The sequence below is a fragment of the Dromaius novaehollandiae genome, chromosome 5, assembly GCF_036370855.1.
Source record: "Dromaius novaehollandiae isolate bDroNov1 chromosome 5, bDroNov1.hap1, whole genome shotgun sequence".
Lineage (NCBI taxonomy): Eukaryota > Metazoa > Chordata > Aves > Casuariiformes > Dromaiidae > Dromaius > Dromaius novaehollandiae.
Window position 1 is genome coordinate 46,993,944 of NC_088102.1, and position 22,716 is coordinate 47,016,659.

Consider the following 22,716-nt stretch of genomic DNA (forward strand, 5'->3'; position numbering starts at 1 on the left):
GGATTAGCAGAGCAATATATTCCTGTGAGCACTAAGATGAATCCAGACACAGAACGAAGAAAGAAAGAGACATGCACCTTTCCCAGCTCTTGTTTTGAAGTTGGGGAAAAAAAGGTATCCTCATTTTAGTTTCTGGATATCACAGTGTTTTATACTGCTCTGTGATGTGTTTGTGTATAGGTCATCACAGCTCCCAAATGAGGATCAGAGCACTACAGTACTGTAACAAAGTCGCTTTGCTGAGAAGCCTGCAAGTCTTCAGGTTTGATAAGAAGTGGAAGCTTGTGCCATTCAGCCAGTTAGAAGTGGCAAAGTTTGCACTTGCTGTGCAAAGATCTAAAACAGACTTTGAAGCAACAGGTGAGGGACAAGGAGAGTCTAAGCGAGATGGTTCCAAAGGAGAGGAGCTGCAGGTGATAGTTCTTACACCAGCAGGATTTCAGGACAGAATGAAGTAAAGTACTAAATAAATCAACAAGGGTCAAGAGAGAGAGCGGTTCTGTACTTCATTAGAGGATGCTCAGATATTTGGGACACAAGGGAAGTGTCAAACCATCACCTGAAGCAAGCTGGCAGACAGGATTGTGGGGACAAGCATCATCTCTGCATTTTGAAAGTTTATACTATGCTTCAGCTCTTCAAATAAGGAAGCTTTTCGGAGCTAAGATAAAGTAACACTCTGAAATAAGCAGCTTGCAAGCTCTTCTGGCTTGGCATAAGGCATAACAGGCAGTTAGCTCTGGGAACAGGATTAGAAACTCACCAAGTTCTCAATACTTGAAGATGGATGAAGACAACTGACTTGGCTGCTGAAAGCGTGTAACTTGTCTCCCAGAAAAAAGACAAGATGGCAGCAACAAGAATTTCCCCTTGCTGCACCGCATGCTGCACAACAGCACAGCACAGCTGACCAAACCAGAAACGCCCCTGGTACAAACAACAGCTGGAAACTCCTAAAAAACTCCTCTCGAACTTGGTATTCCCAGGAATTGCTGAGTTTACAGTTTAGGAGACAGTCTCATATTTAACCCATAGCCTTAATATTTGTCTTGAACAAAGATGTAAACCAGGCTGTATGTGACATCTCTTTTGGCTCACTGACCCTGAAACATCACCTAAGTTTTGCTGTTGCTGACAAAACACAGAACTCCTGCTGAGCTGAGTTCCTGGGAAGTTATTTGTTGTGAGGTACCCGCACTAAGGCCTGTTTCCACTCTGATCTTTGCCCCAATCCACAAGTCATGCATTTGCCAGGAGCTGCTGTGAAAAATACTAAAAGGGGCAAGACAGGGAAGAAAGGAGCCACAAGGAGAAAACAGTCCTGTTAACATTATTGTTATTTCTTGTTATTTCCTAGCAGGATAATATCTCTTCTCAGGATCTAGAGGAGTTTGCTTAGCATAACAAGGCTGCTTCCACCACTAGCTTGGCTTCAGATCCTCCATAAAGGAATTATGTCTGCCTCCCATAGAACTGAATTCATCTGTTCCAGTACTTTAAATGACTGAGGTGGAATACAGATGTCTCTTCCCCACCCCGGGGGACAAGAGGTCAGCAAGAACCCTTCAGAGCCCAAGCCAGAAGGATGTAGTTCCCTTGACCGCAGGGCCAAAGGCAGCAGGCAAGGGACAGTCAGACAGTTAGTCTCCTACAGCAGAACCTAGCGAACAGGGGCACTGCAGAATTAAGCTGTTACTGAACTTAAGCCCAAATGAGCCCAAGCCCCAGAGAAGTCCCACTGTCAGCACCACCACAAGACAAGCTGCTTCAGTGATGAAGCCAACTTGCCTTTCCAGAAACAGCAGCAGTGGGTCTCAACACTGCCCTCCTTCATGCTCAGATTGTGTGAGACAGCATCTAAGCCTGGCAAAGAGAGGCCAACAAAAGCAGTCTTAAACCTGAGGCTTTGTTTAAGGTAGCCTACTGCTCCATTTGTGGGAGTGTTTTAAGTAGGACAAGCAGCCAGTCTAAACAAACAGTTTCCAGAGGCTGCTGAACTTGAGGGAACTGTTTTCCCTTTAAGGAGAAACATCTACTGTGGCCTGTGTTTGCTGCCCATGAAGGGAGAGAGACGTTAAGTCTTGACTAGACAAACTGAGCTTATACCCTAAGCTGACATTTCTGGCATCCTTTGAAGCAAGTGGGCAAGCAGTCCAAACAACCTTCTTCCCTTTAATCAAAGCAAGTCAGATCTTTCCCTGAAGTAAGGTTCTGAGGCTGCAAAACACCAAGTCTCAGAACTACTTCAGCTAGCAAGGAACCTTCTGACAGTCCTCCAGCTGTGGAAAGGTGTTATTTCAATGACAGATTAGGCTCCAGAAGAGTTGCTGGTGTCTCTAAAGGTTTAATTCATCACCTCCAAGACAGACTGGAGAACACACTTCAGACCAGAGAGGGCTGGCTTGCACAGGATACAGTCACAGAGGCTCACTTCAGGGTCCAGAGCAGACACAGAGCTCCATCACCAGTATTAGCATTCATGTTTGTGCAAGCATGGGAGTTTCATGTAATCAGTGTGGATTTGCAGAAAAAAAATAGCCACCTTAAGTTGACAGTGGAAAACAAGTGAGCTGGAATAACGGCCCAGCATACAACTTTCAATGTCAGGTCTGACTGCCCTTAGCCTAGACACACTAGTATAAGCTTTAGCAGGTCAGGGGAAGGGACAGGAACAGTTTCTTGGGCTCACAGCCAGGTGCTCTCCATAACAAAACTCAATATCTACTGGTAAACCAGTATGAGGTATGCAGAACCTGTCCTTGCTGGGAGCTCATGGCAACTAAGGAGAAGCAGTTTCTCTATCAGAGTAACACTGATCTAGAAACACTCACATTGTCTAAGCTTAAGAATCTCCATCCAGACCTTGAACAACTATAAGAGGAAAAGGTCTCATGTCAACTACATGCTATGCCAGTGGGAGAATAATGGATGTTGCCTTTCTCAACATGAGGTATGTGCAAAAAGCATGCCATCTGTTGGGACAGAAGCATACTCCAAATCTTCAATCTAAAGAAGCATCAAGTTCCCCACCAGATTGAAGCAGCTTTAAAGACCTCCTCTCCACGCAGCAGCTTAAAGTGAAGACAGGGACTGTGCTGAAAGGCAGGCTTACTAAAGAGCTGGTTAAAGCAGCTTCTCCCTTCAATCAAATAGAAACCTCCTCCCAATCCGCCTTAAACTTACACACTCCAGATCCAGCTCAGTACATCAGTTCAGCTTTCCACTGAGGAGCAGAGGGCTGGTTGCTAAACCAGAGAAGTTTGTTTGGAACAGACTTTGCATAGGACAGGGAATAGCTCAAAGTGTCCCAGAGAACAGCCATTTCCCATCACTTGGGACCCAACCGGGGGGCCTGGGGTGGGATTTGATGCCCACCATCCTCCTAAAGTCTTGCAGAATACAGGAAAACACTCTTCAGCCCAGACCTGGATCAGTCTGACAAAGCAGTAGCACTGCCTTTTGACACCTCAGCTATCTCCAGAGGCTGCCCAGGACCATGACTGGCTGAGCAAAGAGGGAAGAGAATGGCGATGTGGAATAGACATGCTACAAGCACATCCAGCAACAACAGGAGCAATACTGTAAGGCACCACAGTATTCCAGACTGTGGACTTCCATACTTTTCCCCTGCTATATTGGGCTGGGCTTCCTGAAGAAAACTTTCTCTATACAGGGGTTGGGTAACATCCCCATGCATGAGCTTGTTCAAAAACACCACTTCTTTTCCCTACTGCTTCCTCTCTGACACGAATTGCGAGTAGATACAGTGAAGGTCAAGCTTCCATTAGAAGAGAAAATAAAGGACAGCACTTACTTCAAATACAGCTTGTGGCTACCCTATCAGCCATCTGAGCCCATCACTTCACAAACTAAACTGGACTTACAGTTGGGGTAAAGGCAGGCAGGTGGACTAGGAAGTGCCCAGATACTGGGCTTGAGGAAGACTGTCACTCAGAACACAGCCTTATGTAAGCAGCTCTGCTTCCTTGGGTTGGATAGGTTAAGTTATAAGCTGCTTAAAAAAAATATCCCCACTTCATGAGATGAGATAGATTGGATACTAATACTTCTTCAGAGGAGTCCTGAGCTAGTAGGAGGAAGGACCATACAGGACTCAGCCAGACTTTTCCCATCCTTAAAGTGGAACAAATGGAACTCTGAAAGCTCTAGTGGTACTTTAAAAGTCTCTCCTCCCCCTTCCCCCAAAGTTTTCCCCATCAATGCCTTGAGCATCCCTGACCTTCAACTCTTAGACCAGAAGTAAATACTTTTAAGATGGAAGCAACACATGGAGAGAAAAGAGCCGGCAGAACAAGCCAAGGGAAACCAGATCCAGATGTGCCGCTTACAATCTTGAGCGTGTGCTCCAGCATCTGTAGCACAGCAAAGCAGTGCAGGAAGCAAGAGTAAAGCTATGTTCAGGGACAGATCAGAAAGCAGTACTCATCTTATCATGCTTGATTTCCCTCCCTCCCATGTTGGCCCTTCCTTCCCCTTATACGCTGGCACAAAGAGTAATAAGATAGGACATAAAGATAGGCTATTTTCCTAATGATATGTGGAAATCTGAAATCACATACTTCCCTACTACACCATCTCACTTCAGAAGGGCAGCATCAACAGCACCACCCCCAGCCCAGATTAGTTTCTCTTTCAGATGACACACTATTTAAACTTCACAGAAGGATGCACGTGAGAATGTGTGTGGGAGGAAGGGCAATAGCCGAACTAGGGTCATGCAGCCAAGCTACTCCGCCTCCCTCAAAACACAGGCCCTTCCAAATCCACTCGAATCCAAAAAGGAGCTCAGACTGGATCTTTAGCTACGGCTCACACTCAAAAATAACTCCATCCAGTGGGCTGCCTCATTTCTCCAAACAAGCCTGCCCTAGGCCCCCCTTCCTCCAAATTCCATTTCAAATAGACGACTTGGACTAAGTCAACTTGTTAAAAATCAAAACCAGCCGTTGGGACTTGAAACAAAATTAGAATTGTTCTTTGAAGCCTGTCTGGCCTATTTAAGAGGGCACTTCCGTTACTCGGCAGGTTTTGTAGCTTGGCTGCTCAGGGGCAGCTCAGCTGCTGCTCCAGACGTGGCAGAGAAATAAGTTACAACTGTTTTTTTTTCCAGAAAAGCCGAGTAGCCTCTGTCTTCCTTTCCCACTGAAGGAACCTGTGGGCATTAGACACAGCAGGTGGGTACTGGGAGTTACACTACTGAACATATCTGGGAGTCACACAATGGCTATGATGTCCCTTAGCTGCAGGAATTCCCTCCCTTCCCCATTTCTTCCAAAACTCTGGCTGTTTTGTTTAATGAACATGCTAGGCCAACATCCAGAGAAACCACCTTTCCAGCTAGTTTTAGTTCAGGACTTCCTATCTATTCTGTAGACACTCAAGATACTTACAAGGAACAGGAGATTGAAGAGAAAAAGGAAGTATTTGGTGACTTTTAGGCAGCCAGACCCCATCTTCTTTCACTTACAGGATCTAAAACAAAAGCAGAAAGATAGCCAGATGTTAGTATCATGTCCCCCCAGGCAGCTTCAGAGCAACACTCCCACCCTGTGCAAATCTCCGTATTGCTTGGTAGATCTCAGAGCAAGCAAACAGAAAGCATGTTCTTGACAGAGACCAAGTTGCCTTTCCAGGGCAGCAAAACAAGACGACCTAGTCATTAGTAATACAAGCAGCCACAGCTGCCAAGATCTCCTGAAGGGTGACAGAGGGCTTGCAGCAGTTACAGAAGGGATTTGATCACAAATACACTGCTAATTCCATCACTATTTACAAGGACTTTGCATTAACAGCATCAACCAAAATGCCAACTGTAGCTGCCAGTCCCAACTGAGAAAAGTGATGCACTTATCTGAAGAAAGAGATCACAAGGCCAGTCCCCTCCCCCAGAAAATCTCATCTCCATATGACCTTTAAGTAGTCGAAGGAACACTGAAGAGTAAGGCCAAGATGTTAATTTAAAAGGCAGCATCATACCAAGCTTCTTGTAAGCAACCCAACACTTGATGACTTGGCAATTCATGAATTCAGCAGCCTGCTCCATAGTTGCAACTAATTCATTTGCAACATAAAGGCAGGCAAATTTGCAACAGGTCCATTTCCAAAGCCATCCTCACAAGTTCGAGGCAATGCGGGAGCACTGATGAGATGGGATGGCAGTTTTAGCTTTTTGGTAGCAGTCACATAAACCACAGTTTGTGGGGTGGCTAGCAAGAAATACAGAGCGGGCAACAGACAACTCCAGTGCAGGGCTTCACCATACAGAGAATGTGGTGTAGGTACATATGGAAGAATCCATGCTGCGAAGAGCATCCTGTACAGCATATTCCTTTTCACTAGATCATGTCTGTGTCAAGTCAATGGTAGAGTATTTATAGCTTTACTGTGTCTGAAGTTAGCTCTGTTCAATTAACGTTCCTGGAACCTAGGCAAACCTGGATCATACGAGGAAAGAAAGGTAAGGTGGCTCTTGCTGCTGCAAATTCAACAGTAAGATAGTAGGATATCAGCAGTGGATCCTCATCAGGTCTCTGCACTACAGGGATTCAGGGAAAATAGAGCTGCACTACCACAAGCTGCCCCAATTCTCATTTGTCTGATAGCAAAGAGTTCAGAAGTTAGAGAAAAACCCTGCAGGCCACCTTCACTGCTGGAGTTAGTCTCCTCCTGGGGAAGCACCAAAGCTGAGTGACAGATGGGGACAGGTGGGGAAATCTGTTCCAGAGATCAGCTTTCCTGCTTCTTCTTCCTCCCTTGTGCCCATTATGTTTCCTGTGGAGGCAGTGGAAGGCCTAAGTTCCTTAAAACTTGCTCTAGCAAGCTGACTGCTTCACACCGACCACGCTGTCTGAAGCATCAATAGCCACAGGAAGAGCTGTCTGAAGCATCAATAGCCACAGGAAGAGCAAGACCAGGCTGGCGGTACCAGTCTGGCCTGGGAAGAGCCAGCCCCAATGGGGAGTAAGGTCAGCACGGCTTCCTGCTGCCAGCCTAAGTGTACCAAGTGTCACTGGAGCCCAGTATGTTCTTTTGTTTCAGTCAAAGGCTTTTGCTTAATCCTATTAAATATTTAGGTTAATCCTAGAGCTAAACTGGTATGTGAGCCCTCTTATAACTGACTAGTCTTCCATCCAAGCAACAGTCATTTGCAGACTACCAAGAGAGAGGCTGAGCCTGAACTCTGTGGCTGAAGACAACACTACTGCTCTGATTTCAAAGGATGCCCCAGCTTGAGACTGTGCTATGCCCACAGCTGCAGAGCATCTAAAAAGATGCTATTGAGAAGGGAAAGTGGCACATACAGTCTCAGCAAGCTGTGGCACAGCCTGTGCTTCAAAATCCCAGTATGTGCAGTAGGAGCTCCTTAAGAAGCACAACAACTGCTATAATCTGGTTAGCATCATCTCAGTCATTTTTTAATTCACTTACCTCCTCAAATCAGAATGCTGCAGCCCATAAAGCTCAAGATCTCAACAGCAGTAACACCCAAAACTAGGTCCTTCAAATAAACTGGGAAAATTCCTCTGGGAGTTTTCTAGGCCATGCTTACACCAAGTATCAGACAGTATTCCCATTTTCAGTCTCCTCAGCTGCACTCACCAGCTATAAGCTGCTTCTGTTCCAGCACTGGATGCACTATACAACAGTTGCATCACTACCAACTTATGAGAAGTGAGGGATGGCTACCTGTTGGCAGACTTTTACTCCTTGATTAAAGTAGCGAATATATTAAACAAGCCTTGCCCACGCTGGACCAGTTATCCTACCACACATCATATGCCAGCTTACTGCCAGGTAGCAGCCAAAGACCAGAAGTCCCCTTGATGGTATCTCAGAAAAGGGGAGAGTGTTTGAGCATGGAGAGCATAAATGGTGCTTCCTTTGAACTGGGTGCTACCCCTCCTTTTCTCTGCAGGATGAGGAACATTCTCTCTGGCCATTAACCCTGGCAGATGCAAACAACTAAGACTGGAGAGGATAATTAAGACACCAGTTTTCTGGTCCAGCTGGCTTGCTTATTGGCTTCACCATGAACACAACTCCTCTCTTCACAGGATCAGGAACCGGAGCCTGGCAGTCTAACTGGAACACTGAGGCAGCCAGCTCCTTAGGCAATGATAAATGTCTGTTGTGAGGGATAGCAGTGATTTGCAGAACTGTTAGAATAATTGTAATAGTTTTCTAAGACAATTAAGTAGGTGAATAAGTTGACAGGAACTGGTTTGGAAAAAGATATGTCAGAGGTGACAGAGTAAAAGATTTGCTTTCAAGACTCTTCTTCTCCCAGGATTTTGTTTAAAGCATGCTATCTTTAATGGTTTAAAAGAACCAACTGTGTGCACTGTAGCATTATGCACTCTTCTCCCCTTGCCACAGGGAGATGTACCTCTTGCATAGCTCCTGGCCACAATAAAGCAATTCAAAGTAAAGTTTGCAATCCAAGAGAGAACCAGGTAAAGTTTTAGGGGTTTTGTTTGAGCTTTTAGGATACTTCAGGATTTCACATATTGAAACATTACATGTTTTCCAGTTCTTCTGTTATATTGAAGATAAAATTACTTTTGTTCACTACATCAATGTAGAGAGACTCCTCAAAGCCCCACTTTCTGAAATGGCACAGCTGCTCACAAAGTAGCAACACTGCAGTGCAGAAGTAGCAGCTGAGCAAAAAAGGAGAAGGGTCAGGTTTGGAAGCAGATGAGTTAGGAGTCACCACAACAGGGCATATCTGTGGACCACATAATTTCAGTAGTTCAACAAGCTAGACCGTCACTTCAGAACAAAGTGACCTGCAACTTCTGTCTGTACAGCTCTCATTCCTATACTTAGGAGTGAAGCGCTTGCTTGAACTCTGGAGTCTTGTCAGCCAGTGCTGGCCGTGTATTGTGGCAGTCTGAGCTGAATATTTGCTTTTTAAAGCTGGCCAAGTTTTGAGCCTTAACATCCCACAGCAATGCATGTGAAGATTTAGTACATGAACTTTCCAACTTTTAAATTTCACTGACTGTCCACCACTGTTCTTTGCTTCCTCTTTTTCCTCTCCACCCCAACTGCTTTGACCATTTGAATTTTTGTATGCTTTCATTACATCTTCTGTAATTAAGCAGTCCCACGCATTCTTTTCAACAATCTTGCCTATATGCCTCCAATTTTCAACATCATTCTCCACACTGATGCCAGTTCTGCAGAGGATTTCTTGAGAGACTGTACTTCAACACATATAACAGCATTTCTCCTAGCCCCTCATTTCCCGTCCTTTAAAGGTACACAGGATTATTTCTGCATCTCTGTTTGCTGTTTTGAGGCACTGCTGCAGTAAAAACTTGGTTGTCAACACAGCCTAGTCTGCTTCTGTGCAGTTTAATCCTAGGTCTTAGCCTGGCTTCAGCCCTAAGATCTGAAGTGAGAACTAATCCCAGGAAGGCATTAACTGGTCCAGGACCTTGGGATTCCCCGTAGGGGAGGATCAACACTCAAGTCTGTACAGGCTAAGCAGGCATCAAGACACAGCCTCCTGTCCCCTTCACCGCCTCCAACTTTCAGGCTTGTCCTTTTCCCAGCAAAAGGGAAGTCAGCAAAACCAGTATTTGGAGCACAAAATCCAGGACACGTGTGTCTGAGGAGAGGTGAACAGAGGCCTGCTTTGTTACTGACAGCAGAAGAGTCTTGTCAAGGCTCAGGGATTAATTTATTTTTGTAACAGGAGCCTGTGATACTTCCAACCCCCTTCCTGCAAAAGGTGACTGCAGCAAAGGACAGACGATACTGGGAAACCTGAACACTTCTCTCTCCCAGCCACACACAGCGAGCAGCACCAAGCTGTGAGCGACCAGTAACATGGGAGGTGGAACTTGTGCACAAGTGTTACAACCACATCAACTGAGGGGCTGAGAGGCTAAGTTAATTTTTAATTGCAACTCTGCTCTCTTGAAATAGATGCTATACTGCTTCCATCTAGCAGGCACTGTATGTTTGATGCTCACTGAAGTGAAATTTATGACACTTGGCTCAGGCTAGCACTGTACGTGCCTGCAGCTCTGCTAGTAGAAGCTCAGTCTTCATCTGCAGTACCACCCCTGCTGTCGCAATATAGGTTTCTTCCTGATCAGCTCTGGCAGCTGAAGCACCTAAGCTGCCAAGTTACTGTACAGTGCAAATAAGGGGCTCATTTACAAGAGTGGCAAAGGAGAAGGAGACAAGCCGGAACAACATTAACACAAACCAGAATAGATCAGTTTGTGGAAATAACCATCACAGTATGTTTACAGGCAAGCGCATAGTTCCTCTGAACTCTGAGAGAGTGCATGTACACACAAGAGCAGCAAGCTCAGAAGGTCAGATCCAACCACTCTGCATCTCATAGGAGAGGATGAACATTTGAATGTATATGCATAGCCTGGAAGATGCTGTCCCCTCTCCCCCAGACCCTCTTTCCTTAAGGAAAGTAAATGACCAGTCACAAAATGGCTGCAGGTTGTTCGTGTGTGCTTAGGCCAGTTGCTCCCCACTACCACCCTCCAGCCACTGACCCTTTAGTGTCTGCCTTTAAGTTCCCTGGGATCTGATGCTATTAGCTTTTACCAGGCTAGGTAGAAGTCAAAGCAGCACCAGAATCAGTTTTCCCAGCTGCTATTCTCCCTGTCCCTACAAACACCCTGAATGCTCTGTATGGCTGAAATGTCACCTCATTTCTACTGTCCCTCCTGCCTGCAGTTGGCTGAAAGAGGAACTTTTAACTTCACAGAAGTCCAGATGCAGCAGCCACTGTTATTCTAGTTATGCAGCACACCCCAAGGCTCTTGACTCTTCACATCTTGCATCTGATTTTGCAGCTGGGATCTCTGGAGGAAAGTACAGCTACTCCACTGAAGCAACCTTCAAACCAGCCTCAGATGATCAGGAGCACTGCAAGGCTTCCACACTGCTTCCTGCTCAGCAAGCAAGCACCATTTTCCCCACAGGTACCCAAGTCCTAAATATTGTAATCAATTATTGCCTTCCAGATACTATTCCCAGGCTGGACTTTAAAACACTAATGCTCTCAGTAATCTGGTCTTGCCTCCCTTCCTTCTTTCCATGCCACAACAGTTACCAAGGTTATCTGGGTTCATTTGCAGACAATTAGCCTGAGAAGACCAGGAGAAATGGGAGTTCCCACTACCATACTCTGGTCACAGAACTGGCTCCATCTGACCAAAACAGCTAATACCTGTCCCATCTGGTGAACCAGGAGATGATCAGCAAGCTGCTGGTTCCATGAACTTGCTTACCTGCATGTTAATTTGTGTAAAGTTAAGGCCGTTATTGAGGCCTGTGCAGTTACTTTTTAGAGGAACTTGCTTCCTACTCCAAAGTTGGAAGAGGCAGCTGCACACCTCATTCTCCAACACAAAAATCAGAACTGAAGTCAGCTATCCCAGGCTAGAGACTCAGAAGCCAGTTGGGGATTAGAAGTCACTCACTAAAGAGTCATTCCTACATCCAGCTCCAAGGCTGGCACCAGCATGCAGGAAGAGCTAGAGAATAGGCGGCTCAGAAGGCCCCTATCTTTAATGGCAGGGGAGAATGCAGCCCAGCTTTTGCAGGATTTTGATTCTTTGTCCCCCAAAGCCCAGCTTTTGGGCTTATTGAGAACATATCTCTATCCACACACATGAAGAACTAGTACTTGACAATCAGAAGGACTCCTGGTCATCAGTGATGAGAAATGACACCTTCACACAACAGTAAAACAGCACCAGTTAATGAATAATGACAGAGTTACTAAGTCTCTTGTTTATCAAGTACAGCATTGCCCTAAGGGCAGAGAAGACTAAAGTTACAGTCATGTTAACATGCAAAGAATATCTGATTGAGTTCATCTTGTTGACACTAACATTCAATGGCCTTGGACTCTTCGTACACCTGGGAAGTACATCTCGTCTCTGGTGAGCAAACAACTGCAGAGCCAATGAAAAAATCTAGGTCTGAATTCACTGAACTTTTCTTTAAGCTGCACTGAGATAACACCAGCAGCGTAATGACTCTGAAAACAGAAACACAATCATGTTTGGGACAGAGATTTTCCAAGCAGCATCCCTTTTCAAGTTCCACACCAACAGTAGGATTTGAGGGGGAAAAAATTAGGGCTGCTAATTAGGATTACCTTCTCAATTAAGGCCACTGTTGTGGATGCAGATGTAGGTATGTGGTTATGTCACTGATACAGCTATAGTTTCTTTTCTGGGGAAAGTGTCAGGGCAAAGTAAAAAACTGTATTTCTTTCTGCATAATACAAGCTTGGGAAGCAGGAGCAAGGGAAAAGAAAGTTTCTGCAGAACAGAACTTGTCTCTCCTTCCATCTATGCAAGAGATAATTGCTTCTTAAGTAGAAGCCACTGCCTTTAACTAGAAGAGATTGTGCTGTGGGCTAAGCATACCACAAAGGGCAAAGTCAGAGATAGCAGGGATGGCTATATCAGCCTGCAAACTGCAGCACTATGCTTAACTGTCAACAAACTTTGATCTTCCTAGTTAGAGTACCAACAGGCACAGCAACACTGTAACATGACCTTCTGCAAAACATTTGCAAGTTCAAGACCCAGGTGAGCATGCAGGGACCGTATGCTTGCTATCCATGCTGTAAGAGTCAAACTAAAGCAAAAAGAGTGTTGCTAAAAGCACTGCAGAGGTATTGCTGTAAAGACTAATTTCTCAGAAGAAGCATCAACTTAAGCTGCAGAGGTAGATCTGTTCCCAGTCCACCTGATAAGACATAAAGCTTTTCTGTTTGATGTTTGTAGTTAGGATACTGTTATGTTAATAGTCTGACAAGTAACAGCGTCATCTAGTTGAGATATCAATTAGAAAGCAGCCTTAGGACTGTCTAGGATTGCAGAGGTTCTTCAGCATGTTTTACAACTAAGCAGCAAGCAGATGTTGTGCATTTGGGGGGGAAAAAAAAGTATTTTAGATATGTATCTCCGATGCTTGAAGGGAAGTGATTAGATATTTATAAACCAGTGTCATAGAAACCAACTCACATTTCCGTATCAGAGAGCAGTATTTAGAAGCACCCATCGTTGCTCTGTATATTTGCAAGGGATGCAATCAGATTTTAAGAACATCTGGACTTCACACTTCAATTTGAAAGCCAATATTTAAGTAGGTCTTCAGTTCCTACAGTTGGGAAATTGAGAAAGTTTTTTGCTATTTTCAGTCTATACACTCATGCTTGCACAGCATGACAGTCTATTTGCAGGACATTCTATTCCCCAACTTAAGCAATTTTTTCCATACAGCGAGACCAGAGATGAGTCTGCCAAGGGGGGGGGGGGGGGGGGAATAACTGTCCCAGACATCATCTGGGTTTCCCCCCCCCCCCAAAAAAAAGCTTACTAGAAATATCAAGCAGAAGAAAAAGCCACAAGTACAGCTGAGTAGAACTGTCTTGTCTTTTTGATTATCCTATATTAAAAACTTATTTGCAAAATAAACACTGCAGGTGAAGTCCAGAAAGAGATCTCCACACTGACTAAAAACAGCACACGCTGCAGTAAAAATGCATCGATTACAGAAAACTGGTTGGGCAACTCTGCCACTTGACTATAGTGGCTCTTTAATAGCTTCCAAAATGAGACTAGTTCAGCTTTGTTTTTCACTTGAAACAGTTATGCTGTAAACTTAACCTCTGAAACAGATGCCTCTGCCAGCTCCCTCCTCCTGTTAACAGCACCTACTGTGTCAAAGGCACAGGCCTCAACCCTCACTTGCTCCACACCCTTTTCTTCCACGGAGGAATGAAGACCAGGAACTTGTGAGCAGGGCCAGCGCCTGAAGCTGCAGCACTCCTAACTGCAGAGGAGAGGCTGGCACAGATCAGTGGCACCTCGCTCGCACTAGGGTAACCCCTGGTACAAACACACACACGGGACAGGCTCCCAAGCCTCCCTTCTTATGAAAGGGGTGTCTCTGAGGTCAACAGATCTCATCTGAGGAGTTAAACAAAACCTCTCCAAATGCCCCTTTGCTTGGTGCCTTCCTGAGACTGGCAGCAGCCTTTGTTCCCTGCCCAAGTCATTTAGATGCTGCTGCAGTTCAGACACTTCTACGGGCAGGACAGAAACCCAATGAGCTTTTCTCTAGCATAAGAGACAGTGCCAGAGATTCTCAGGCTCTGCAGTAGGAACCACGTAGTATTTTTATCTTTTGCCTCCTCCTCCCATAAGGGGCAAGGAGCTGAGGACTTTGTTGTTGAGTTCCCTTTCAAAACAAACTGTTTTTCAGTTACTTTCATTTTCTGAGATGCTAGGGCAGATAACTACAGGTTGTTTAAGTTAAGAACACCCACACTAAACCTGTCTTCAAGAAGTTACAGGGATCTGCCTCAGCTGGGAAATTGAGGTTTCCCATACCCTTTGGTTCTTTCCAGGAATTATCAAGGATGTAGTAAGGAACCAGAAGCAGTAGTTTTACTTTAGAAATGAGAAGTTTTCCCCAGTTTAGCAGCTTGAGTAGGAATTAAATATCCTCTTCCCCCACCTCCACTCTGCCCCTATTAAGTCTTGCAACTGCACCCCTTTCTCAACAGATAGGTGGATGGACTAAATAGAGCTTTGGTTCTCAGCAACAGCAGACATTAGAATAGTTCGCTTGATGACTGGAGTCAAAGGCTACTAGAAGCTAAGCACTAGTGATTTTCCATCCAGAAAAGCCTAGGAGGAAAGAGCACTCCATTCTTCTTGGGCTGGAGTCTCTCTGCTGAGCAGTGGACATACCTTCTGGCACAAGGATTCTGCCCAGGAGTATTTCCCCCAGGGCCCATCCACAGTATTTCAAGTTGCAGAAAGAAAGAACAAGAAAACCACCACAAAGCAAGCAGAGAGAGAGACCTCTGGCATGTCATGCTGAATGACTGTGAAGCATTAGAGTTCAGTCAGCTATCCTAAACAACAGAAGAGACAGCCTATTAGTCTACTTTAATCACATCACATGCTTTATATCAGATCCTTCGCTGATAGCACGACACTGATCTTAAGAACCCAAGGTTTTAACACCTTAGCCGCACGGATCAAGTAGAGCTGGAGGAGTATTGCAAACCCAGCACATCTAGGAATTCACAGAAGTCCTACTGCCATAGAAAAGTGCCCCAGCCACACAAAGGGGTGTGACTTTTGGTTTGTTCACATAAACAAGTTCCTTACTATTTGTCATCTTAGGCATCTTGTTTTGGCCAAGTATATCACTTGCTAATTGCAGCACCCTCATCATTCACCAGCTGTCTGCCTACAGCTCCTCACACTGCTGAATCGCTCCTTTTCCCATGCAAGTATGTCAGCACTGTTATGCATGACTGTAGAAGATTGCAGATAAGCAGCTATAATCATTATTCTATAAACTTAGTCAAGATTTACTCTAGGCTTCAGTGAAAGGGCCATGGTTATAGTAAAGAACCCTACTGCATTGCTGCCAACACCCAGTTAGAAGTATAGGGCTCTCGCTCCATCCAAGCAGGCTTGTACCAGGAATTTAAACCTCCTGACCTTACCCAACCCAGGAAGCCAATGAGATGGACTGAAGTCCTCTAGTGTCATATTAACCATGGGCATCTGCATGGTTCTTGCATTAAGTATCCTATGGTCTCCCTCAGACACTCATATTGGGATGGGCAAGAAAAGAAATTCAGCAGGGAAGTCTCCCTAGTCAAACTAAACCAGTTTGCTAGAAGCTGATAGGTATAGTTAAGCAACGGATCTCCAAACTCAATAAGACAGAGCGATTCACAAGAGAGCAGTACCACAACTATGAAAGGCTATGGCTGGACATAGTCTCTGCGCTTACTGCCTTCTGCCTAAGGGGAACCATTACTGCCTGTCAGACTGTCCTGAGGTCATGTTCAACATGAGACTGCACCTCAGCAGAGTTTGGTCTGCCTGCTGGCAAGATGACTGTCATCACAGACTGCCTGTGGACAGATATTTCACAATATCCTGAGTTTCAGGCTGTGGATACTGCTTGAGACTATCAGCAGGTATGAATGAAAAGAAAGAAATCCACAGTTGTAAGAAATTCAAGATAAAAGGGCCCTTTTTGCCTCAGGCAGTCCCTCTCTCCAGAAAGGAGGCAGGGGGCAAGAAGAGCCCCAAAGTACAAGACTTTAGAGCACAGATGTTTTGAGTCATTCTTTTCTGCCCAAGAATATCCCCCTGCAACCACATTTTCCCCCATCTGACATCACATTGTCCTGCATTTATAACTGGCAGTACCTGTCCACAATAGCTGAACCCCTCACTGATCTGAGTACTTTGAGGATATAACTCTGAAGTAAATCTCATGCTTTACTCTGGAAGAGTCAGTACCAGCACAGACTGCTGTACAGCCTCCAAGATCTGCTGCACTATTGTCTAGAACTACCTTTTCCTCCCACCTTTACAGGGAAATCACCTCATTCCCCAAGCCCTTGCTACAAGAATGAGGGAAAAAAGCAAAAGAAAGAAGAATTTTACAGCAGCAAAGAGCAGCTCAGAATAGCAAGAGTAACACAGCACAAGTTGTTACAGAAGCTGTAGTGAAGCAGCTTCATTTCTAGCCTAAGCATTTTATTAAGTGAAATACTGCAATAAGGAATCTCAGCAGACAAAGCTGGAAAACAAAGGGGGCCTCTTGACAGCACAGAGCCAGCTGGAAAAGAGGGTCAAAGGCTTTTGGTTTCACTCCAGTGAAGACAACCCTGGCAGCTGAGGCAGAAGTCAATGCATGCAGGTGTTTTGCTAACCCACTGACTGCTGTGTTACCAGGCAGGTGATCCCAGCAGACTTAACAGGAGCAATGCAAGAATGTTACTCAGTTACAGATCTGCCACCAAAGACTCCACCACCAAATACCATCCGAAGAAAATCAATCCATTCTTCCAACCACCACATGTGCAGGTTATGGACAGGGCTGCCTCTAGCCAAGAGGAACAGACATATGGCTTAAGTTCCCCGGGAATTTGGCAGTTAACATAGACAGCAAGGCTTTGAAAGCTGGGTCTGTTCTGGGAAAAGGAGGGGCCTCCTCGGAGTCTCTAGATTTATACATGGCGTTCTACTTTCAGCAGTTTGGAAAATGGGTTAAGCTGAACCAGAACCAAGGGAGGCTGGGTGGCCTTTTCTGGTTTCTTGAATGTGTCTCTGTCCTTTTCTAAATTTAGAGCACAAATATTTCAGAAGACTATTTGGCGGCGCAAAACTGGAAGAACAGGATGGAAGAGTTCAGAGTTTTCTTTAAAATGAAAGAACTTACATCCAGAGTAACCAACTGATTTACAAATTTCAGCTAAGCCTCAATGCAGAGATAAGTGCTCCCATATCGGAAGGATAAAGCAGAACTATCCTGTCCCAGCTTAAATCAGTGAATTAAGACTCAGGCTAAGAATACTTTTTAATATGGATGCAGACAGATTTTTGGAGAATTTGCCTCACTCCCATCATGTTCCTCTCTTCCCCCCACAGCCTGTTCCCTGAAAGAGACCCTTCCTACTTCACATTGGTTCTACAGTTTTTTAATCACACCGATGTAATAATGACACCAAATTGTAAGAAGTTGTCTTATGCATGCTACCTAGGTAGGTAAGGACCAAAAGGGGAGCCTCTCTCTGCCCCAATATACACACACTCCTGTCCTAATGAGGGGGTGGGTAAAACACAGACTAGGAAATTCCCACTGCCTACTACTCCTTCTACAGAAGTCGTCCAACAGCAGAATCACCCACCACAGGAAGCTGTTGCACAGCTGAATGAACTGCAGCTTTGGTAGATGAGGCTCTCCACCAAGGTCCTGGGCACAGGAGTACACACCCGATAGCACTGCAGTGCATGACTGCTTCTACGGTGAAGGATGACCTGGCTCAGCTTGCACACTGCTACGTAGGCTGTTTCTCCCAACAGCAGACACCTCGCCATGAAGGCCGTCTCTCTTCAAAGCGAGCAGAGAGCAACTGTTCGGGTTCCCACGGAACAACACCATGCGCACAGTCACCTAGTTACACGGACTCTGGAAGATCATGCTCAGGGCATTAGCCAGTCAACAGACGCACTAGAAAAGTTCCCTATCTATCCGAGGCTACACAAAGGCAGCAACTTGCTTTTTCACTACAGGGTCAAATCTAAACCACTGCCAGGACAGTGGCAGTCTGGGCTCCTCTCCCCTGGAGGCTCAGAAGCTGCAACACAGTGGATTTGGAACGAACACAGAAACAAGCCGGCTCTGAAACCACAGGCAAGGCTGCAGCATCAAAGGAGCCTTTGAGGTCTTGGACTCAGATGTTAAAGAAGCTTTCTGTTCCTTGAAATAGCCATTCCTTGAAATAGCCTCTTCTGCTGAAGTAACAGTCAATTTGATGCCATTTTCAACACTAAGAAATTCACATACTATTTTGGTAATGGTATTTCATTCACCTCAGTTTAGTTCCAGGGAGTCAAGAGTCACAACACCGTCACCTTTATCCCCAGGGAGCAGGTGATAAAGGAAACTCCAACATGCAGGCAGTCCCATACATGTAGTCCACATAAAAGGCACCAGCAGCCACAGGTAGCCCCTCCCACCTTGTAAGCCCTCAGAGGCAAGCACGAACACCCGCTCATTTTAGCAGCGCTCAGAGCTCCTCCATCCAGACTAGGAGTTATTCCTCTTGGGAAGTGACTGGTGGGAGGGACTTGGGGAGATTCATGAGCCCACCCGATATCTGCCAAGGGGCAGCCACTGCAGACAGCATCTGCGCAGTGCTGTGCTACACCACGGCGACTGCTCCCAGGAGGAGGAAGCAGTAGCTGCTTAGGGAACCCAAACAGCGGCTCAAGCTTGCTTTCAGGGCCTGACCTGCCCCACAGGGCCCCACTCCTCCGCACCACCAGCCTTTTGTTCCCAGGGCTCCGTGAAGGCCGCAGCCCCAGACAGCCATTGTTCTCTGGGGACTCCCACTGTATTCCTGCACCCCTCCTCCGCATTCCTGCGCAGCCCTCAGCAGGGGAGGCTCACAGCAGACCCTACACAGGGGCAGAAAGAGCAGAAGGAAGAAAGGCCATGCAGTTTACTGTGTTTCACATGGCTCACCAAGGCTTCTCCTCAAAACTGGGATCTACAGATGACCGTCAGGTCAGCAAGAGCTGTCCTGCACGAGAGCTTTTGAGCAGGAATTGTCTCTAGTTAAAAGAGCATCCTTAGGGCATACGCAGATTTACTGCACAACTCTAGAGGGCTCTTTAGTTATTCCATGTGCAGTTTCTCTGCAAAGTCTGCATTAGAAAGGGACCTGAATGCAAAGAGCACAGCAACCTCTTAGACTGTTAGGAAAGGTACATCCCTCAGCAAAGCTGTTTTTTGTTTCGTTGTTTTTTTCCCCCAGAAGAGACACTTTGGAGATGAACATAATTAGAATTGCTGCCTGCCTTTTAAGGCCCCAGTTTCTCCAAATATCTAGCAGAGATGCTGTGAAACAGTGAACAGAGTGGCAATCTCTGCTGCATCAGTGTAGAATTCAAGACAACAGCAGGGAAAAAACTAAGTCTTGCTGATCTTCAGGGCAGCAACCTCCTCAACTTCAGTCCGAGCACAATATATTGTATTCATACTTCTGTTAACAGTGAGAGAGGAGACTAACTTGGTAATCAACAGATAGAAAAATGGAAGCGAGGGGACATGAAACAGTTTTCCTGGTAAAATGACAGAACCCAACCTCACTGGGAAGTTGAGGGTGTTCCAGTGAAGCCACTCAAGACCGACTCATCCCCAGTGACCTCAGTCTATGCTGACACACACTGCTGACACACATGACCAGCTCCACAGGGGTCAAGAGGATGCTCTGATTGTAGCACACTGCCAGCAGGAAACGAGCCTCAGATTCAATGCACAATTATAATAGCAATATTAGAAATGGTGTCCTATCAGCACACCAGCCAGAACGACATCCTTTTGTGTACAGAATAGTCTACAGATTATCTCCTTGCTGCTTGTAATCAACTAAACACAGCAGTTCGCATGATACCCTTAGAAACTCAGGCATGTTAGTTCAAGAAAAATGTTTGACAGTCACACCAGTGAATAAAGATCCCCTTAGTTCATATTCACACAAAATGCATGTCCCTCACATTCCAAGAAATGCTAAGTAAGCCACTTGCAGGACCAAGGAGAAATCAGAAAAATCAAATAAGAAGGGAATAAAACATTCCTGACAGGGATATTTTTGCTTCTAAGACTGGTGCACCTAGCAACCCAGAAACTGAAATGCCATTAAAGGTACAGAATCTTCCCTGGACAGGTCTAACTAGAGTGTAAATCAGTACTCAGCCATTTTATGCAATAGTAGTTTCTCTAATTAATTTAGATTTCACAACTGACTCTTGAGCAAATAGCTAATCATCTATCATAGAAGACATTCTGGCTCTGCGTGCTTAATATTTGCATATTCTTATATTATAGAATGATAGCAGCAGCCCTTGGAGTCCTAGGAAGATGCCAAAAATGTCACCTCAACATCTGCCTTGTGCACAATTCCTGAACTCCAGCAGCAACAGAGCACAGGCTGAAACACCCACACACCTCAGAATCCCCCCAAAGCAGAAAACAATCTAGAGGAGATTTTCTTGAACAAGGGTTGTTCTGGTACCCTGGCCCAATAGAAATGAGTTGTTTTTAAGACAAGACGATCCATTGCACCAAGTCTCTCCATACAGACAAGAGCTCGGGGCACTGAGCTCTTCAGAAGCCCCCCAAGCCCACCCCAGGTAGGACACAACAACTCACTACGAGCAGAGGCAGCAGTCCAAGCGCGGTGTTGTTGGAAGAAACAGCCAGGAGTGACCGCAACCCCTTCTCTAAGGCAACGCTGGAAAACAGACTCCTTTGTTACCAATGAACAGGTAAAACGGCTTTATGGAAAGTTACTGCCCAGGTATGCAAATCACTGTGAGCTAGTTCCTCTTCTTCCCCTTTCCCAAACTGCCTCCAGGGCAACTAATAGGAAGCAGCAATAGAAGAGACTGATTACAGCAAATTCCAGCTGTGAGAAGGACAGCACAGTTCAACACGCATAACCATAGCTTTGAAGTCTTATGCCTGTCTTTACTTGTGTACGAGACACTTCCTTCTACCTTAACTGGGATTATTTTTTTTTTTTTACCTATTAGGGGAACTCTGCATTACGTAACTTCAAATCTCTAGGCTGCTGGATATCCTAACATACATAGCTCTTTCCAGATCAGCATTTCTCTAATAAACATGGCCACGGGACAGCTGATGTTTGTGCCTCTTTGCACAGGAGAAAGCCTGTCTTTGGCTTAATTTTCTCTTCCCCCTCCCACCAACACTCCCCAACCCCCTGTATTTACCTCACCCTCGCAAACGTACCCTGAACAACTGGGCTGCTCTAGCTCTGCCACATCTGAGAGGATGTACGCTCGGCCACGGAGACAGGCTGCAGCACAGTGTTCTCTGATCCCAGTCCCCATCTTGACAGGCTGTTTTCTTCATTTTTTCTGCTATCATCTAGTGAACAGTCCCTTTTCTAGGACTGCCCACAGTAATGCCTCAGCTTTTTGCAGGAAATTCGTTAGCTCTGAATCTGTCAGCGCATGCAAACAATGATTTAAGCAATTTCCAGTATGCAGCTCCTTGTGCTTTGCTTATCACCCTGCCTAGGTTCAAGTCGGCCATTAACTACCTCAGTGCCTCTGAGCCCCGATAATCCACAAACAGCTTTGAACAGAGCAGGAAGCCGAGCAACAAACAGGCTCCGCGGCAACCTATGGCCCATCAAGGAATCACCAGTGCTGGCTGTGCCTCACGTATTAATTTCATACCATGCCAAGAGACAGCCTTCAACTTTTAGCCTTTCCTTCATTTAATTCCCTCTTTGAGAATACACCTGCACCAAGCAAAGGTGGAGGTTATTAGATAACAGTTGTAGATCATTAAACAGTTCCTGAAGGGAAGGTGGCTCACGCAGCCCATTTTGTGCATGTGTCCAACTACTTCCCTGTGGAAGGCTCTGACTCTGCGTACCCCAAATGGATGTGTCAGTGCAAGAGGGTAGCTTATTTCTTAGCCCACCAAAGCTGAGAGCTGCAGTGGACCACACTTATCTTCCTTTTTTATACATGAAGACTCCAGATCTAGAAGGGGAAGCAGACACAGTGCTCCTGTTTTAGAGCATCTCCCGTACCAGCTAATGGTTGTCAGCAACGTTACACCTATCTGTCCCCTGCGAACTAAAATGAAGACAATAACAGCAATGAAGAGAGTCCAGACGAACTGCATCATTAAAGCTGCTAAATCCTCTTAAGGGAGGAGCTTTTGTGCCACAGGATAGAGACTGCCTAAGGGGGAAGCTTTCTCCAAGCACTGAACTTGCCTTTTCTATTTCTGTCACACACAGGTAACAGGCCAAATGAATGCTGCAGGACTTCACCCAGCTGCCTCTGCCCTGCAATACAGAGAAGAGGTTTTCCTCCCAGCCCCAGGCCCAACACACACCATCCACAAGGCATTCGCAAGAGTGGAGGAACCCCAGCTGAGCTAGATTCAGGCCCAGAGAGGCTCTGCCAAGTGAGACTACTTTGGAAGCAAGATCCTTCTAGGAAAAGGATGTTAAAGAAAGTTAGGAGTGAGGAAAAGCTATTTACTTCTCTGAGCCACTCCAAATCTGCATCTCAGCTTGCAGAGCAATTGGCAAAGGTCCTT

General features: G+C 45.6%; 1 protein-coding gene across 3 annotated transcripts in view; it reads right to left on the bottom strand.

Annotated features, from left to right (window-relative positions):
• The window catches only part of CD82 (CD82 molecule), a 42,929-nt gene that overhangs the window by 17,411 nt on the left and 2,802 nt on the right, over nucleotides 1-22,716 (bottom strand). For 2 of the 3 annotated variants that reach the window (XM_064512753.1, XM_064512754.1), the window contains exon 2: nucleotides 5,412-5,493. In XM_064512753.1, the coding sequence (XP_064368823.1) occupies nucleotides 5,412-5,474 (63 nt within the window). In that variant the 5' untranslated portion in view covers nucleotides 5,475-5,493. Of the gene's footprint in view, nucleotides 1-5,411; nucleotides 5,494-20,781; nucleotides 20,878-22,716 lie in introns of those variants that run through there. The other variant, XM_026093198.2, reaches the window with a different exon arrangement.